At 31.5% G+C, this 19,341-nt stretch overlaps 1 protein-coding gene and 1 pseudogene across 2 annotated transcripts; one reads left to right on the forward strand and one right to left on the reverse strand.

The window, feature by feature from the left end:
• Positions 1-8,093: 8,093 nt before the first annotated feature.
• LOC107012268 lies at positions 8,094-13,804 on the forward strand (annotated as a pseudogene).
• Positions 13,805-13,956: 152 nt separating this feature from the next.
• Positions 13,957-17,930, reverse strand: LOC107013457 (oligopeptide transporter 6-like). Of its 2 annotated transcripts, none has more exons than XM_027915768.1 (6): positions 17,413-17,930; positions 16,349-16,467; positions 15,529-16,098; positions 15,124-15,382; positions 14,848-15,030; positions 13,957-14,721 (listed from the first exon to the last, which is right to left on the reverse strand). In XM_027915768.1, the coding sequence occupies exons 1-6, from the start codon at positions 17,899-17,901 to the stop codon at positions 14,104-14,106; spliced, it is 2,238 nt and encodes a 745-aa protein (XP_027771569.1). In that variant the 5' UTR covers positions 17,902-17,930; the 3' UTR covers positions 13,957-14,103. The 2 variants fall into 2 exon arrangements, with proteins under 2 accessions (XP_027771569.1, XP_015068852.1); XM_015213366.2 differs by having other exon boundaries at positions 14,104-14,721; positions 16,349-16,446; positions 17,413-17,901.
• Positions 17,931-19,341: the final 1,411 nt, after the last annotated feature.

Here is a 19,341-nt window from a genome sequence, read left to right on the forward strand (position 1 = left end):
CAGATAAGAGATGAGCCGAACCAATATCACTCTTGTATTCTTCTTCATACCGTACGTACGATCCTTGTACTCTTTTTTTATTTTTTTTTACGCTTAATTGGAAACACAAGTCACATAAACTTCTTCTTTTCTTGTTAATTATATTTGTATTAGTACTATTGTTCTAACTATTAACAGGTTTACTATTTTGAAACTTTGAATTAATGGCAGTGGTGATGCTCCTAGACACTGAATCCTTCATAGGAGTCTTAGTGTCTAATTATTTGATAAGTATTAGCGGATTTGAAGTTTTGGGGTTGTGCAAGATATGATTGTGATGGTATAGAGAAAGATTGATGAGAGTACCTTGTTAGGATCGAATCCACACACACTTGGTGAATGAAGAGCACAAAAACTTTCAAGAGAAAGAGATGAGAGATCTAGAGAGAGAAAGAGAGAAACTAATATTTCGTGGTAACACTCAGTGAGTAAACTTTCACGACGGTGGGTATATATATTAATAAATCAGAGTATTTAGGTTACAGAGAATATTAATCAGGCTCAACAACCTAACATACCTGACGATAGTAAAAAGTGATAGTGGTATTGGTGGAAGTCTGAAGTTGTGGCGGTTGTGATCGGTGATAGTGGTTGAGGTAGTGATGATCATGGTTGATAGAGTAGTCGTGGTCGTGATCGTGGTCGCGATGCTAGTTAGCATTTGATAGTAACTTGTCGTGACGGATGTGGTTGATAGTCATCACTAATTGTAGTGATTTTTTTTTTATTTTGACAACCATCACTAATTGTACTGATTAATAATAGTGGTTCGTGATGGAACCATATATACTCTAAGGGTGTCGATCAATATCTCTTTATCATAATTACACTACATAGCCAAATAAAATTCCTATTTTATATTTATATATATTGATACTCCTTTGACTTTTGAACAGTGATCAGGTGCGGCTCAAGCATATTGACGACTTAAAGCGAAAATTAAACGGGGCTTTAAGCTTGTATTGTTAATAGCTTTTATCTTATTGATTTCTTCTAGTTTTCAATTAATAATATAATTATTTTTATTTTAAATTATTTTTCATAAAATATATTACTTTAAATATGTCAAATTTCTTCTAATATTTCCTTTATTTTCATGAAAAGTTAACTTTTTCTACAAATACAATTCAATATTTGTTAAAAAATAACAACTTATAATCTATTATTATTAAAAATGAGATCCCTTAAATTTGAAGATCTAAGGCGCATGTCTTTTTTAATACTGTCGAGCCACCCCTGACGGTGACCTAAAGGAGGACGCAACCTTGGTTAATTGAACCCAATAATTTTAACACCGGATTAAAACTAGCAAAATTTCAACCATCATAAATGATAATTTTAAATGTGCAATGATCTTCTTAGCAAGAGTCTTAAAGCTAGAATCCATTAAATTAAATATTTTTTTAAAATTCATTTTGATCAAGGTTCTTTTAACTTTCAACATGCAACTATTTTCCTGCTGTCCTTTAAATTAGGTAACACTTCAATTCTGTGAATATTTTTTTTTAGGAATATCAAATCAGATACGTACAGATCTTGTTATGTCATTTTGATTTTAATTTGTATAAATTATAGTTTGAGCCTATGCATATATAAAAATAATAATATGTAGCAGTAAGCAGAGGAAGTTCTTCCTTATCTTTGATGATATATGAGTAAAGACAATTATTCATGATATAAAAAGACCTAATTGACAAAATCCTTGATACTGAATTATATAATGTTCCGATGTATATATATGAATTGTAATATGATAGCTGAAATCAATCTTTTATTTTTAACTAGAAGTATCAGGTTTGACTGACGAAAACATTTTTATCGCCCTCCTAAAATCAAAATAAATTTAAATTTAATCAAATTTCTATATGAGTACGGAATACCGAATTAGAAGATTTGCTAATGAGAATTTTGAATATATCTATTGGCTATTAGAATGTAAAGGGCTGAAAGATACCTTGCATTACATGACAAGGAAAACTAGAAATAGCAGGAAAGTAAAGTATTGTATTAAGTATGTTGCGCTCACACATTATTGTAATCATATCATATATGCGTTTCAAACTTTAGTTATTTGGTCAAGTTATCAAAATTATCTTTTTGAGAAGTATTTTTAAAAAATTAAAAATGACTTTTAAAAATATTTTTGAAGAAAAACAGTTTATGTATTTGGCCAATTCATTTGAGAAATAATTTTTTCAGTCTTTAATAAGCAAATTGTATTATTTGATCAATTTTTTAAAATTTTAATTGATTTTTCGAATGTCAAATTGAACAACAAACGGAAAACAATTTAGTATCAGGATATGCGTTTCTTTTTACTGTTTAAAGGAGAGTGTAACTATAAGATCCTTAAAATTAATATGAAATCTATTTAACCCATATTTTTTCTAAAAATTGCTTTGTTATTCTAAAAAAAACAAAGAAGAGAGATAAAGGACAGAGACAATAGAGAAAGAGAAATATAACTTGTATTTAATTGAAAGATATACCATATTAAATTTTAATTTTGCTACAAGATATAAAAATGTTACATTGTTTTCTATTTTTTAAGTTATCATAGTAATTTTGTTATAAAAGTCGGAGCCGAAATGGTATAAAATATTAATAAAAATTCTAAAACGGTATATAAAATTTTATATTAACCAAAATGGCAAAATCTCTGGAACAACAGCGATTTACTCCACCGGAAAAAGCAAAATCGCTGCTACTGCAGAGATTTTGCAAAATATGATTTTTTTTTAAAAAAAATTCAAATCGCTACCTAGGCAGCGATTTTCGATTTGTTTTTTTTTTTTAAAAAAATTAAAGTAAATTGCTGCCCGATTTTCAATTTTTTTTAAATTTTTTTTTAAAAAAATATCGAAATCGCTGATTTTCAATTTTTTTTTTTTAAAGTAAATCGCTGCTGTTCCAGCGATATTGCCGTTTTGGTTAATATAAAATTTTATATACCGTTTTGAAATTTTTATTGATATTTTATACCGTTTAGACTCCGAACTCCATTATTTGACCATTTGATAAAAATGATAACTAGTTACTAAGTATCATACTTTTTAAAATTCACTAATTATGTAAAAAAAATCATACGTGTTATATAGAGCTAATTATTTTATTTTTTATTAAAATAAAAAAATATTTACGTGCAAACGATTTCTTAGGAAAAAGACTTATCTGCACTAGATGTTTACAAAAGTTAATGCAAAATGCACTACTACATGATTTAATAAATTAAAATAAACTATAAATTTAAACACATGATATACATGATTTGATATAAACATCGTTTTATCCTGACTTAGTTTATTATTTCCAAATTTTCCCCTAATATCGGAGATTTGCCCTTCACATAATCTAATAAATTAGTGACGAGAAACAACTTTTTTTGACCGCAAGAAGCAGAGGAATATAGTACAATTAAATAATTTCCAAAATGCTTGATGTTGACCAAAACTTTAGTATTATTGGAGTCATTTTGAGAATAATAATTCTAAAATAAAATATAAATTTATTTTTATTTTCTCTTTGTCTTAAAATTATTTATTTAATCATTTATATTATAATAATAAAATAAGTTTATTATTATATATATAGTGAGGTACCTAATCTACTTTGCTATGTTTTCAATTGGTTAAAAAAATAGTAATAAACCAATAATAGTAACAAAAATATATATCGTACTTATATTATATATAAATAAAATATATCATATATAATATCAAGGCAGTAAGGTCATCATCTTCCTAAAGTGCTACTCTTTAATGTTTAGTATACTTTTCCAAGATAATGACTATATTTTTTTCCCCTTATATTCTCTTTCTAACCTGAACACTTTGAATTCATCAAACTTCATGCATCCTATTTTTTTAAAAAGAATTACTTTTCTTTTGTTAATGATTTCATTTAATAAATAACAACCTTTTAAGGTTAACAATGGTAGTATATTTTTTCCTTTTCAATATTCACTCCGTCTGCTTTTATTTGTCATAGTTTTCGAAAGTCAATTTGATTTATTTTCAAAGTTAAATTAGATCACATTAATTTGATATTTTAAACAAAAAATTTCGATATTCAAAAACTATATGAAAACTGAAAAGTACTATAAATTGCAATTTTTACAAATCAATATGATGAAAAAATATATCTTAAAATGTTTGTTAAAATTCTTATAATTTGACTATAAAAATAGAAACCATGACAAACAAATATGGATGGAGGAAGTAATAATTTGCAAGTACTCTGTCTAAATTCATTACACAATTTGTTAAAGCCCAAAATCATTGAACAAATAGCATGTTCATCAAAGTTGAGACATTGACTAATAACAATTCCCCTCGTAATCTTTGTTTGAATACAAGCATAAACAACAAAAGCAATTGGTTATATTTGATCATACTTGCAAGTTGCATGAAATATATTTAAACAATTAGGACCCGTTTGGTAGGAAGTATTAATCAAAACAATCCATGGATTAAAATATAGTTTAATAAAAACATTGTTTGGTTACTTTATTTAACCTAATCTATGGATTAGTTATACCTCATACAAGGTCTTATTTTATCCCTAGGAAAGGGAGGGATAGCTAATCCAAGGTTTAACAATCCTTGGATAAGACCCCTTAAATGACTAAATTATCCCCAAATCTTTTTTCCTTTTTTTTTTTGTAATTCATGTTCTTTTTTTATTTATATGTGAATATTTATAATGTTCGATTAATTCTCCAAATTTATTTCATGTAATTTGATGATTTCACAAACTAATATTTTTTTCTCCATGTTTGAGTTGTTATATTGGGTTGATTTTTTATTTTTTTTTGTTTTTAAATGTAGTTCGTCAATTGACCACGTGAACTATTTTTTTTTAAAAAAAATAAGCTAAGCGTATTTGAACAATTTAAGTAGCCTTAAATTCATGTTAAGTTCAAGGTATATTTTGACCAACAAAAAATTAGAAATATACCATGTGACATATCACAACTCAAAATTAATAATATTTTAATATTTTTTTTAATATTTAACTTGACTAGTTAAATGAAACATAATCTCACAATAACTAAAGGGTATAATAGGAAATAAACTTTTTCTAAAGTTTTAAACCAAACATAAGACTAGGTAGGAAATAATGAACCAAACACTTGCTAAAAAAATCCCTGCACTACTAAACCCTGCATTACTAATCCATGCATTACTAATCCCTGCATTATGTATATTTGTACCAAACGACCCCTTAGTGCTAAATTGCCAAGTACAAAAGCAACTAATCAATGATATTAATAACCTTCGATATCATTAATTTCGATCATTAGAGGTGTTTACGGGTTGGTTTGGATTTGTTATAGGTAAAATTCAAAATCAAATCAATTTAATCGATTTTAAAATTATCAAAATCAAACCAAACCTAATATAATATACATTTATTGATTTTGATTCGGCTTGGTTCGGTTATTAACAGTATACATAAAATTAAACGAAATAATTCATTCAAAATGTGAAAATAATTTATTCAAAACGAAAAATAGTTAGAAGGACTGATATTACGGAACTTTCAATCGTTGAATATACTATGAAAAAAACTTCAAATTCACTATTTGTTGAGTCCATCCCATTTTTTGGTCAACTTTTGCTATTCAATTGCTACAAGTAATTGTTAAAAAGGAATAGTAATTGGAGTTGAAAATAAAAGATCTGATGGTTGGAAAATTGATAAGATTTGCAATCATTTTTTGACTTTGCTATATTTACCTATGTCATTAGTGACATGGGCATGATTTTATCCTTTTATAAATAGAGCATTCTTGCTCATTTGTAGAACACACTAAAGCTAGAGAGAGAAACCACTTTGAGAGCAAAGTGAGGTATTTCATAGACTATACAAGAAAAATAGTCTGTGAAGAAAAATAGAGTGTGAGAGATATTTTAGTAAGATAGAAACCAAAAAATGTTATTCCTTTTGAGTGTGTAGTAGTCACTTTGAGTATTGTATTCGTGACTACACTGTGTAAAATTACTTACTATAGTGATATCAGTTGCTCCTCTTGGTTTGTGGTTTTTTCCCTTATTGAGAAGGGTTTTCACGTAAATTTCTTGGTGTCTTTATTTTCTCATTTTATTTTCATTAATTTTACCATATATATTTTTGTGTTTATCCGCGTTTTTCCAACACTATTTTGAGCCTAAAAGGAAGAGACATTGACATTTTTAGTCCCACAAAGAATTGTCATTGACACTCATATACATAAAACCAGTAAAATAAATTTATTATATGTAAGATAATTTTTTCAATTAGAGACCACAAAATTTTTTCTTCTGGACACATCAGAGATCACAAAATTTAATTAATGAGACTTTCTATTATAGAATTAATTCGAAATATTTACTAATCCTATCTTAATAAATGTATTATAGTGTTTTATAGCTATTGAAAAATAAAAAGAAGGGATAACGGTCTAAAAAATATTCAATTTTGATCGAATTTACTGTTACGATACTAAACTTTCATGAGGATCTATTACCTTCCTAAATTATTTAATACAATATTTTAAACATTTATATTTGTCCACATGAACATAAAAATAATGTAAAATTACAAATAATAATATATCCACGTGGACACATACTTTTAAAATACACTATTAAATGATTCCAAGAAAAAAATACACTATTAAATATAAAGAGGTTAGTATATATTTGTTAACTAATTTACTTTGTGGAATATTTGTTTTGTCCGTACAATTAGGTGAGAAGCCCGCTAAAAAATTCAATTCAGTCAAAATCCAATTGGACTGCCAAACTCCAAAAGAGAGACAAAAAAAGAAAAAAGTAAAGGGTCAAATATGTTTCTAAACTATTCGAAAAAGTCTAGATATATCATCTGTTTAAAGTTTGGCTTACTCATGCCTTCGCCGTCCAAATTTTGGCTCAAATATGTCCTTATGAGCGTTAGTGGGTATGTTGAACATATCCAACTCATTTTTATTTCTTTAAATGCTACATGGAATTGCCATGTAAATTATGTCCCTAAAAAATGAAAAAGATAAATTATGTCCCTAAAAAATTCTGACACATAAACACCTAACACGATCCATAAATCAAACATCTTTTAAATAAACTATCCGACACATTTTCAACAACTTTATTTAATTCTTATTTTTTTGATAAATTCCGAAAATGAGTAAGTGATAAATAAAAAATAGGAAAAATATGAAAAAAATTAACACAAAAAATTCACAAATAAATATAGTAACCTTAAATTCAACAATTTTAACACTTTTTTCTAAATTTTTATTTTTTTTGATAAATTCCAAAAATGAATAATTGATTAATAAAAAATAAAATAAGATAAAGCCAAAAATTCAAAAATAAATATAAGAATCTTAAATTAACAATTTTTACATTTTTATTTTTTTTAGCAAATCTCAAAATGAGTAATTTATTAATAAAAAACAAAAAAAATATGAAAAAAAATTAATAAAATTTATGCCAAAAATTCACAAATAAATATAGTAACCTTAAATTTAACAATTTTAACAAATTTGTTTTATTTTTATTTTTTTGGTAATTTTCAAAAATGAGCAATTGATTAATAAAAAATAGGAACATATGAAAAAATAAAAAATAATAAAAATTGTTGAAACTGTTGAATATAAGGTTACCATATTTATTAGTGATTTTTTGGCGCTAATTTTATCATTTTTTTTCCTATTTTTTATTAATCAATTACTCATTTTTGAGATTATCGAAAAAAATAAAAATTAAACAAAATTGTTAAAAATAAGTTGGATAATTTATTTAAAAGGGGATTGATTTATGGATCGAATTAGGTGTTTATGGGTCTGAATTGCTTTCCATTTTCATATAAATGCCATGTGATAAGGTCAAAATGACACGACAAAGAAATGTAAAATGAATAGAATATGTCCAGCATATCAACTAACGTCCGTAATGACATATTTGATCCATGAGGTGAATTCTATAGGCACTTGGCGGGAGGCCCCGATGCAGGGCCATTCCATTAAAATTAAATTTGAAACTTTCACATCATGGGTCATTGCCGTGCTTATTCTACCATAGACGTTTACTTGACTTTGCATAGTGACAAATTAAGAGAAAATGCCTCTTGTTAATTCTATCTTACAGTTGTGATTTCTGGCAAAATCAGAATCAAAATTCAGGGGAAACAACTGGAAAATTCTTAATGTCGGGGGTGAGACTCTGCTGGATCAACTGCACATAAAATATATTGACTCTTTTAAGAGGTAACTTACGGTTCTTAATCATTGCTTCTTTTGCAACTTCAATTTCATTGCTTTTATGTACTCATATTGATGTATACTATGTAATACGCACTTGAGAATACACGCAAAATCTTTTCTAGATATTTGAACTAAAAATGTCTATTAGGAACATTTATTATTTGTTTAAAGTGTTCAATTGGAACAAAAATGAAATTTGCCCAGGCTTTGTGCATCGGGTTGCCCGATTATGATGAAAACCAAAGAAATTTTGAATTATAGGGTGGTTAAATGATTTTGGGAAGTTTCAGGGTTGGTTTAGATACAAAACTCACAATCTCAATAGTTTAGGTATGAAACTCACAATCTCAATAGTTTAGATATAAAACTCTAAAAGAGCGTATAGTTTAAGTGTGCTTTTGACACTTATCTCATAAAACTGATAAGTAAAAACAAATTTAAAGAATTTCTTTGCCTGAATTAGAATAAAAATTTGAGTACTGTGTGAGACAAACTTGAAAATTTGCATTGATGGAAATTGATGCAGGTACTCCTGTGGGACCTTAACACGGATATTCTATCTTTACATGTTCCCCAGCTAAGTTTGCTGAATCTTCACTTTTAATGTCGTATCCTTGTCAGATTCTCCCAAAATACATTACTTTTGGAGAATCCAACACACCTGCTGATGTTTATAAGAATCCGAGCAACATAGTTCCGCGGAAGGGCTAAAGTTTGGCTACCTAATGAGCTAGCATAAAGGAGGATCAAGGGATTTGGCTTTTTCTTTTGCCTTCCTTAGAGTGATATCATGCCAGAGGATCCATCTACCGATGTTTTTCTTGTCCCAGCTTCAGAAGTTGTCACTGGCATAACTCGACTTGTATTTGAAACAATAGAGGCTGCAAATTCTGCTGTTGTGCAGAAGGAGAACTTCAATAAATTTTCAAAATTCTTGGAGAAGATTGCTTTGGTCCTGAAAGAGTTATCTAATTCTGAAATTAGTGAAATTAATAACTTAAGTCCAGCTTTAGAGGATCTCAAGTTGGAGATAGAAGTGATCAAACAACTAGCTTTGGACTGCAGAAATAGGAACAAAATCTATCTCTTACTAAATTGTAGGAGAATCCTCAAGTATTTTGAGAGTAGTACGAGGGATATTAGTCGGACTTTGTTGCTAATAACTTCGGAATATCTGAATGTTTTACCTGAAATCACCGACCAGCTTAAAGATCTATGCAAGAACATGCTGGATACTGAGTATAACGTCTCTATAGAGGAGGAAGAAGTTGCGGAAAAAATTGAATTAGGGATACAAGAGAGGAATATTGATAGATCCTATGCAAATGATTTGCTCATTTGTATTGCTAGAGCTGTTGGAATAGCAAATGAGCAATCAGTACTGAAGAGAGAATTTGGAAATTTCAAGGCAGAAATTGCTAGTAGTGAACAAGGGAAGAACCTGACGGAGACATTACGGATGGAAGAGATTATTCTATTGCTTGGCAAGGCTGACTTGCTTACAACTGCAGAAGAAAAACAAACAAATTATTTGACTAAAAGAAACTCTTTGGGTAGGCAACCATTAGAACCTTTGCAGTCATTTTACTGCCCAATTACTGGAGATGTCATGGAAGATCCGGTGGAGACTTCTTCTGGGCAGATATTTGAAAGGACAGCAATCGAGAAGTGGTTAGCAGACGGCAATAAGCTGTGTCCCTTGACCAAAAAACACTTGAAAAAGTCAGATCTTCGGTCCAATAAAACCCTGCGTCAGTCAATTGAAGAATGGAAAAACAGAAACATCATGATCACCATTGCGTCTCTAAAACTGAAAATTCAAACAGACAAAGAGGAAGAAGTGCTTCAATCTTTGCAGAAGTTGTTGGAGTTTTGTGTAAGGAGTGAGTTGCAGAGAGAATGGATCGTGATGGAAAATTACGTACCAGTTACCATAGATCTTCTACGTGCAAATAATACTGAGATAAGAAAGTATGCTTTATTGATACTTTATGCTCTCGCAAAGGATAGTGAAGAAGGCAAGGTACTGTTTAGTGTACATTTCACAATTCTCTTCTACAATTTCTTCTCCATCCAATAATGCATATACATCAGTAGCACTATGGCGTTTGTTCAAATTTCACTTATATCTCACACAATTTCCACAGATAAATATTGTTATCAAATGGATACATGTTCTACTAAGGGTTAAGACTTAAATAAGATGAAAATTATTGGGCCCATTCCAAATGATTTATGTCTATTTTATCTTGTCAACCTGGCAGGAAAGAATAGGTACAGTAGATAATGCTATTGGTTTGGTGGTGCGATCTCTTGCACGCAAACCTGAAGAAAGCATATTGGCTTTGCATCTGCTTTTGGAGCTATCCAGAAGTAGTGTAGTTCAGAACTTGATTGGCAATGTCCAGGGTTGCATCCTTCTACTTGTTACTTTCATGAATAGTGAGGACTCCGTAGCAGCAAAGTATGCAAGTTAAATTTTGGAGAATCTCTCGTTCCTTGATCAGAATGTTATTGAGATGGCAAGATTAAATTATGGTGCACCCTTACTACAACATCTATGTTCAGGTATTTTCTTAACAAACTATCAAATTTTACAGCTGAAAAGAATGATATTTTTAGATCAAAGGTTACTGCATAACTTAGGCTATGGTCATTTTCTTTTGTTTGCTTTTGGATGTATTCTTGGATGTGGTGCAAGGCTAAGCAGGAGCTTTATCAATGTCATCATGACAGACAAGCATATCTTATTTATGGCAAATGGAACACATTTATCATCTTAGATGATATATCTAGTCTTGTATTTGATCCACTTAAATGTTTTAAACTCAATCCAGCAAACCCTGAACACTACTAGAGCATTTATGCACTATTTTAGCTAGAAAATCACATATATAAAGAATAAACTATGTTATAAACATGGTTTATGCATTCCTGAACTTTCCCGGAGACCTTAAGGTGTCCGCAATTCATGGAAATCACAAGGTACCTAACTGTTTGACTGGATAAGAAAGCTTATCCATTAAGGAAATTAAGCCATCATAAAGAACTAATGAAAGAACATTAGCACTCTGATATCTTTTATAAAGTTAAATCATCAAAAAGGGTATGGACCAATAAGTTGTGTGGGCAGCATGACATACAATTCAAGAATGAAATCCTGATTTCAGGTGTCTACACATAGTGATAGATGACTTATGGTTGGTAAATTTGAAAGGCAGATTTTATGTTGATGATAATTGGTTGTTTGAATTCGGAACTACTTTCATAAGCTGTAAACACAATTTCTAAAGGTCTATCTCATTGGTGAAGGAACTGAAAGTAAGCGTATTCTCATGGCCAAAACCTTGTCACACATCCAGTTGAGCGACCAGATTAAGCTGCACATCGCAGAAAAAGGGGCACTGAAGCCACTTCTTGAACTGCTGTCTCATAGCAATACAGAGATGAAAATCATTGCTGTCAAAGCACTCCAAAGCCTTTCCACTGTCCCAAGAAATGGTCAGTTGATGATAAAGGCAGGTGTCAGTGACCTGCTGTTTGAACTACTATTTTGTCACACCTTGTCAACAGAAATACGGGAAAATGTGGCAGCAACAATTATGCAACTTGCCATATCAAAAAATTCTCAAGGATCAGAGGATGTGCAGGTTTCATTGTTGGAGTCTCATGATGACATCTTTAAACTCTTTTCTCTTATATCGTTGACTGGATCTAATGTGCAACAAAGCATTCTTCGTATCTTTCAAGCAATGTGCCAATCTCCTGCTGGTTCTGATATCCGGACCAAACTGAGACAGGTGTGCAGATCTGATAAAAGTATTTTTTATATCTTTGCACAAGCTAATGGAATTGAATATAACTTGGCACACGATAGCTAGTCCATCCCCCACGACATGAACTTTTAGAAGAACACAATTCCCTCTAAAGGTAGCTACTTAAACTGTAAACTGATGATCCTCTTTAGGAAAGAGACATTGAGGCATTGGGTTGTATAACAAGGGAAGAAAGTTCTGAATTAAGGGACTACCAAAAGCTTAAACATTATCAAGCTGTTGGAAGCATTTTGGCTCTGATGCTTCAGTTTTTCTAAGATTTTGTTAACTGACTTGCTAGTAGGTATAGGAGGTCTCGTTTTTTATATTAATAACCTGAAATGATTTCATTAATAACCTGGAGAGTGCTCGGCAGTCCTTGAACAAGTGTTCCTCCTTTACAATCAATGAACTAGATTTCATACTATTGTCAGGTCTTGTAGTGCAAGTAGATAAACATAATTTGACTTCTGACTTCATCTGTCATTTCACTAATCGTTTTATTGTCAGATTTCTGCAATTAAGGTCCTAGTCTACCTGTGTGAGGTTGATGACCATGAGGTACGGGCTGATGCGGTGAAACTCTTCTATTTATTGGCAAAAGACGGTAATGATGATATTCTCTTAGAGCATGTAAACAATACATGCATTGGGAACTTGGTAGGGATCATCAGAACTTCAGATAATGAAGAAGAGATTGCTGCTGCATTGGGAATAATCTCTCATCTTCCTCAAGATCTTTCAATGTCCCAGCACCTTCTTGATGCTGGGGCACTTGATGTCATCTTAGACTGTCTGCATGGTAGAAATGCCCATTCTTCACTAAGAAATGAAATTGTAGAGAATGCTGCTGGAGCCCTTTGCCGTTTTACTGTTCCAACAAATCCAGAAACACAAACACAAGTTGCTGAAACCGGTATTATTCCTCTTCTAGTATCCCTTCTAGCATCAGGCAGTTGTTTAACCAAAAAAAATGCAGCTACTTCTTTAAAGCAGTTTTCAGAAAGCTCACAAAAGCTGAGCAAGCAGCCAGCTAGTAAAAATTGGATGTTTAGTTGCTGTATCGCCTCACCGACACAAAACTGTCCCGTGCACCTAGGATTTTGCAGTGTGGAATCCTCATTCTGCCTTTTAGAGGCTAATGCTCTCAGACCCCTCGCGGAAGTGGTAGATGAGCCAGATCCTGCAGCTGCTGAAGCTTCTATAGATGCAATCTTGACAATAATTGAAGGTGAGCAGCTGCAGAATGGTTCTAAGGTACTTGCAGAAGCCAACGCCATCGCTCCAATCATAAAATTGTTGAGCTCATCCTCTATCATTTTACAAGAAAAAGCTCTCAAGGCCTTGGAGAGGCTATTTCAAATGATAGAATTGAAGCTCAAGTATGGGACATCAGCCCAGATGCCACTTGTGGAAATCACTCAGAAAGGAAGAAGTGACTTGAAATCTTTAGCTGCTAAAGTTCTATCTCACTTGAATGTGCTTCCTGAACAGTCTTCCTTTTTCTAACAGCCGCATCTACACTGAAGCATAGCACATTCATACAGTTGATTTTTAGTATCTCGATCTGTTTAATACACACATTTTTTGAATGGGATCTGTCAATTATGAATCTTAGTCTTTCTTATGTTAACTGCCTCATGGTGTAAAAGCAAATTTGAAGATCAATGAGTAATTGTCATGTACTGTTTCAATATACCAATTTTTTTTGGTCCTTTCAAGATTTGACTCAGTTCACTTTCCTCTCTCACATTTCCGGTCATAAAAGATCAGTTCCTCAAATTAAATGGTATAGGTTGATGTGGTGAAATAACAAGAAAGTTTGATGTGTCAACCAAGCCACCACTGATAATATAAACAAAAAAATATTTGGAAATCTTAATGAACTCCTAAAATAACAAGAGCAAGTTCAGAAAAAGATTGTACAAGATGTTGAAAAAGACTGACGAGTTCATGAAAATTACAGAAACTAATGACTTCAAGATATACTGCTAAAATAGATTACATAATGGCTGGACAGCCTTTAGCTGGAACCCCTTTAGCTGTAGGACAAGCAGCCAACGGACATCCATCTATATTATTTCCCCACCAGTCGATATTGATATCTTTCGATTGTATGGTAATGAACAACAAGACCGCGATGAAAGCAGTTCCAGCATCCAGACCACCAGATAAAACATAGTTGTAACGTTCCCACAAGTGTGGCCAACGTCTGTAGACAACATAACCAGAAAGGAATGCTACAATCAGCCAACTCGTGTAGTTCACCGAGCTTGCTGGAGGCATCATGGCTGTTGAGCCCAGTAGTACTGGCATGTGTATGAGGGAAATCCATTTCTGCTTAGGGAATATCTTTTGTGCCAACCAAACTAGTATAGGGGAAATAGCTCCTCCCAGAAAGAACCAATTGACATTGGAGTAAACACCAAGTGATCCAAATATTCTTTTTGGCCCAATGAGCCCCCAGATAACAGAGGCATCGTAGAAAACACGGTCCTGTGGACATTGCCACGGGCTGTTGGCTGGTAGCACGGAGATGTCACAGAGATTTGGCACTGATCCCATGAGCCACCATGCAGTAATTGTGTATATGATTATTGATATGAATGTTCCCAGCATCTGAAAAGAAAAATAGAAGTCTATGTTAGAGTAAGGTCAAAGTCTTACATTCGTATCAGAGCCAGATCCATCCCCGTTTAGGCTCCCAGTCTTGTCCAAACAAAGCATGAGTACAAGAGAACCTACCTGAGCCATAAACATTGCCCTTGGAGGAATTTTCATGTAGTGACCAAGCTTGAAATCATAGACAAAAGTAAGAGCTTGGGCCATGCTAATGTACCCATACACCTTGAACAACATGTTAGCCACAGGGAATCCAGGGTACATATACCCCCAAACATACTCTGTGATGATATTAAGACCTGGTTGCTGATTCAAAACAGAAACAAAGTCAAAACTACACGAACATGACATACTGATTCAAACATAAAAGAGATATCAGTTTCCGGGTGATTGAATTACCTGGTTCGTAGTAGCAACGATTATTCCTATGGGTAGAGTGAAACCAAAGGCTATAACAAAAGCTAGCAATACACCCCACCAAGTTAATTGGAGTGTTTCGAGATAATGCTGACAAATGAAGAGGATCAATGCCATGTTTACAACAAGAACAATAGTGAACCACCACATTGGAACCTGCTTGTAGTTTTTCATTAGCCTTGTGTGCACATCTAATTTTTTTCGCTGGTCAAATACTTCTCTGAATCCATTCCACACTTCACTGCAATATACACATTCTTTCAATCAGAGCATAAAAAAGAATGGCATTCAAAAGAAAACATTATCAAGGGATCTTTCGTTTATGGTCTGCTAATGCAGAGATTATAATGTAAAAGTTACATATTCAATTTATCCGGTGATGCATACCTTCCATGGAAGAGAAAAATGTGCACAAATATAGCGCCAAGAGCAGCAAATCCAAGACCATATGTCATGGCAAAGAAGGTACTCAAATGCAACTGACCATATTGATTATAGGCAGCATAATCAAGCTGAAAGTGTGGATCAATGACTCCCTCAGTGTTGTATTTCGTCCCATTTAGCGTGTAGAGGTTAGAAGAGAAAATTGGGAAAGTCTTGGCGTTGTAAACGTTGTACCAATAAGTGAGCGGAGTCATGAAATACATTACAAGTACAAAACCAACTCCAATATTTGCAGTGGCAAACCATGGACTAGCTAAAGGACTTCCAAGGTACGATGAAATGGTTGTCCAATCGAATCCTATGGCACCAATACCAAGTCCATGCATACCAGAGCCCAACTGTTGAACAAAGATGGATTTGGGAGCAAACCAACACAGCCATGAAAATGATGTCAACATCTGGAAAAGGTAACCAGGGAAAACGTAGTATGCAAAGCTGAAAACTAATGCTATGAGGAAGAACTGTATTCGTGTTGTACCGCCTTTTGCTCTATTCTCCTTTTCGTGCAGAGCCCTGCACAATTATACAATACTAAGTACTAAACTCATGTGTACAATTGCATACAATAGTGTATTTTAACATGTTCGTAACAAGTAATCTATTTCATTTTCCATGTTACTAGTACCACTTCGAGTGATGGTTACAATTATCTTTTAGGCAATCTGATAGTTCGTGTCAAATTTAAAATCAAATCTATAGACAATCTCATATAACTAGTAACTAATCTACTATCATGGTGTAACATACACAAATGCATATATACCTGAATAAGGAGACCTGAACCAAACTGCCTGGCCACCACATTTCTGCTGGTTCAACAAGAAGCTTCCGGAAAATACCCGCCCAACCAAAACCTAACATCTGTCCATTTGTTTGTAGATACTAAATAACTAACATCATATATTCAGTATATTCATATAAGTGGAGTCCGAAGAGAGTACTGCTATAAAGTGGGGAATGAAAGAATGTTAGCTTTAGTGACTTGTGTCAATTTAGCTAGTAAATATCAACTCATAAAATATTTCATACAGGCTTATAATATTGAACAACTCATTAAGCTATCATATTGCATTATTTGATTATGGATTCATAATTTTATATTTGTTATTATTAACTATAAGAAAAATGTGAATTACATAAGAATTTTTTTGGAATTAGTATGAAAATTTGCAGAAAAATAAATTTACAACGGATTTTCAAACTAATCCCTGAAAAATCCCACGTAATTCACATTTTTCCGGTTGCTTCTGTCTCACTTTATGATAAAGTTAATATTTGAAGAGTCAAATGTGCATTTCATGTGTCTTTTAAATGTTCTATAATTGTTGTGATTTTTTTATATATATATACACTAGTTTGATTTTTAAAAAGTAGAAGATTAATTCACACCAATATTCGATAGTTTTATTTAAATAACTTAAGTGACTTTTCACAGTATATATCTGTTCGAGTAAATATGAGTAAAATTAGTACTCTCCACTCCATTTCAATTTGTTTGGAATGGTCAAAGTATATTTTATCTCATCATAATTTTTTTGAATTGTATACTAAAAAAGAATTCTTTAATTTTTAATTATATTGATTTTATTTCAAAAAAAAATTGAAGGTTCTATATTATTTATCCCTCACAATATTAGAGATTTTGACATCTTACTCCATATCCACCAAACAAAATTAAAACAATGGAAATAAATTTAACACAAAATTTAATCGAACACGTCAAATATAATAGTTGAATACACTATGAAATAACAAAAAGCATATTAAAAAACAGATATTTTTCCTTTTATAAAAAAAAAGAATATAATAATAACTAGAAAAAATTACCTGTGTTGTGATCATAATAAGCAATGCTGGAAAAAAATCAAGTGGTCTCTTATAATAAAGCTTAACAGCACTCAATATATGCGTAGCGTAAACAGTTCCAGCGCCCGCATTAGCGAAAATCGTAATCAGCACGTGCTCTTTAATATTAAATCGGCCCGGATTGAGCGTAAACGCCCAATTTGTACCCTCAAAAAACACTCTCTTTGTTATAATTTTCGCCATTAGATGCCCAATGGGCACCACTGCGATCTGAACCGCTGTCGATGAAATCGTCAGCGGTTGAGTACGATACCAAAAAAACTGATTCACAAAAGATAACAAAATACAAGAAGTGATTCCGAGTAACCACATTCTAAATGTTAATACAGGGGTTGTTGGATCATCAGTTTTTGGTACTGTCATTTCAACTTCTTTAATTGGACATTCTTCATCATCATTATTAGTCTCTTCTTTCGAAAAATTCATTTCATCAACTTGTATTTCTGTCATTGAAACTTTGTTCTAAAAACACAAGAAAATTGTTTATATAGAATGAAGGTAAGATTAAAAGTTTTTGTACCTAATTATGATACGTATTTGGTAAAAAATAATTATGGCTAAGTACTTAGCCTTAAATAAAAATTGGCTATAAATAAGACTTTTAGAGGAAAAAGTGATGATTCATTATCTTTGGAAGGTGTAGTGTTTGGGTTAAGGTAGGTAACTATTAATTTTTTTCTATATAAAGGAATATGAAGATTTGTTTTGGTGATTTAAAGTGTGGATTTGTTTGAGATATTTAAGGTAAATAATTAATTAATTGAAATGATGAATATTACGTTATCAATTGTGAGATTCATCTTCTATATATAACTATCAAACAATTAATTCTTTTTTTATTAATGTGAAATATTTGAATACTAAAAGGGTGAGTGATAAAACATATCCATTTTTACTTATCTGTTATATTATTTTGAAATATTCAATAATATTTATCCGATTTATAAAATTAATAAATAATTTACTATCTTGAATCATTTTACTCTTATAAGTAAATATTATTCATTTTTAAATAATTAGATGACTTATATTTAAAGTGTGACTTAGTTAAATTACACCTATCATTTAGGAATAGTTTGGTGTAAGAGATAAGAATAAACAGAGACAAAAATTTAATATTGGATAAGTTATCCAGGATAGTGTGGTCTTCTTCTTCATTTTATGTTTTTCCAACAAATTCCGCTGATTTATCGCTAATATACGGTCATTAGTCATTACTATCTTCTTCTTCAATTTTATTATTATCAGTGTTATCTTATAATATTTATTTGCTATTTTCTTTGGGAAAAGGGTCTGATATACCCCTCAACTTTGTCATATGAGCCACTTTTATAACGAGGGGTATATCAGCTCTAAATGACAAAGTTGAGGGGTATATCAGGCCCTTTTCCCATTTTCTTTTAACTATTATTTTTTACATGACTTTTTTATTATTATTTTTTCTTTTGATATGTTTTACTAGATCTGAGGGTTTATCAAAAATCTTTCTATCTTCACAAAGTAAACATGAATAAGACCACATACACATCACTCTCTCAAAACTCTGTCATAAAATTACCTTGTCGATTTAAGCCAATGACTGAATCAGTGAAGGCACACAAGCATGTTGTTTAACTCATTTAATTATGTGATTATTGAATATATGCAAATAAAAAGTTTTATTCTTAAGAATTTAAAATTGTGGCTACAAAAATTCTACACAACATTGCTACACTTCAAGAGTGTAGCTATAGGGACGTTCAATGTGTGGCTTACTGATAAAACTGTTACACTTTATAAGTGTTGTCCTAATGAGATATAAAAGACCACACTTTTAAATATAGTATAATCCAACAAAATATGTTGCTAATGAAATACTACAAAGCGTGCTCTTATACCTCTTTGGTTACA

The sequence above is a fragment of the Solanum pennellii genome, chromosome 3 (genome assembly GCF_001406875.1).
Source record: "Solanum pennellii chromosome 3, SPENNV200".
In the NCBI taxonomy this organism is placed as follows: domain Eukaryota; kingdom Viridiplantae; phylum Streptophyta; class Magnoliopsida; order Solanales; family Solanaceae; genus Solanum; species Solanum pennellii.

What these genes read in the sequence shown, in the direction of transcription:
- LOC107013457 (XM_027915768.1), bottom strand. Translation starts at nt 17,901, where the DNA reads ATGACAGAAATACAAGTTGATGAAATGAATTTTTCGAAAGAAGAGACT. An exon ending in GTTCAGGTCTCCTTATTCAG is followed by an intron (nt 16,099 to 16,348) that starts GTATATATGCAT and finishes ATAATTGTGCAG; the next exon opens with GGCTCTGCACGAAAAGGAGA. An exon ending in GGGCAATGTTTATGGCTCAG is followed by an intron (nt 14,722 to 14,847) that starts GTAGGTTCTCTT and finishes TTTTCTTTTCAG; the next exon opens with ATGCTGGGAACATTCATATC.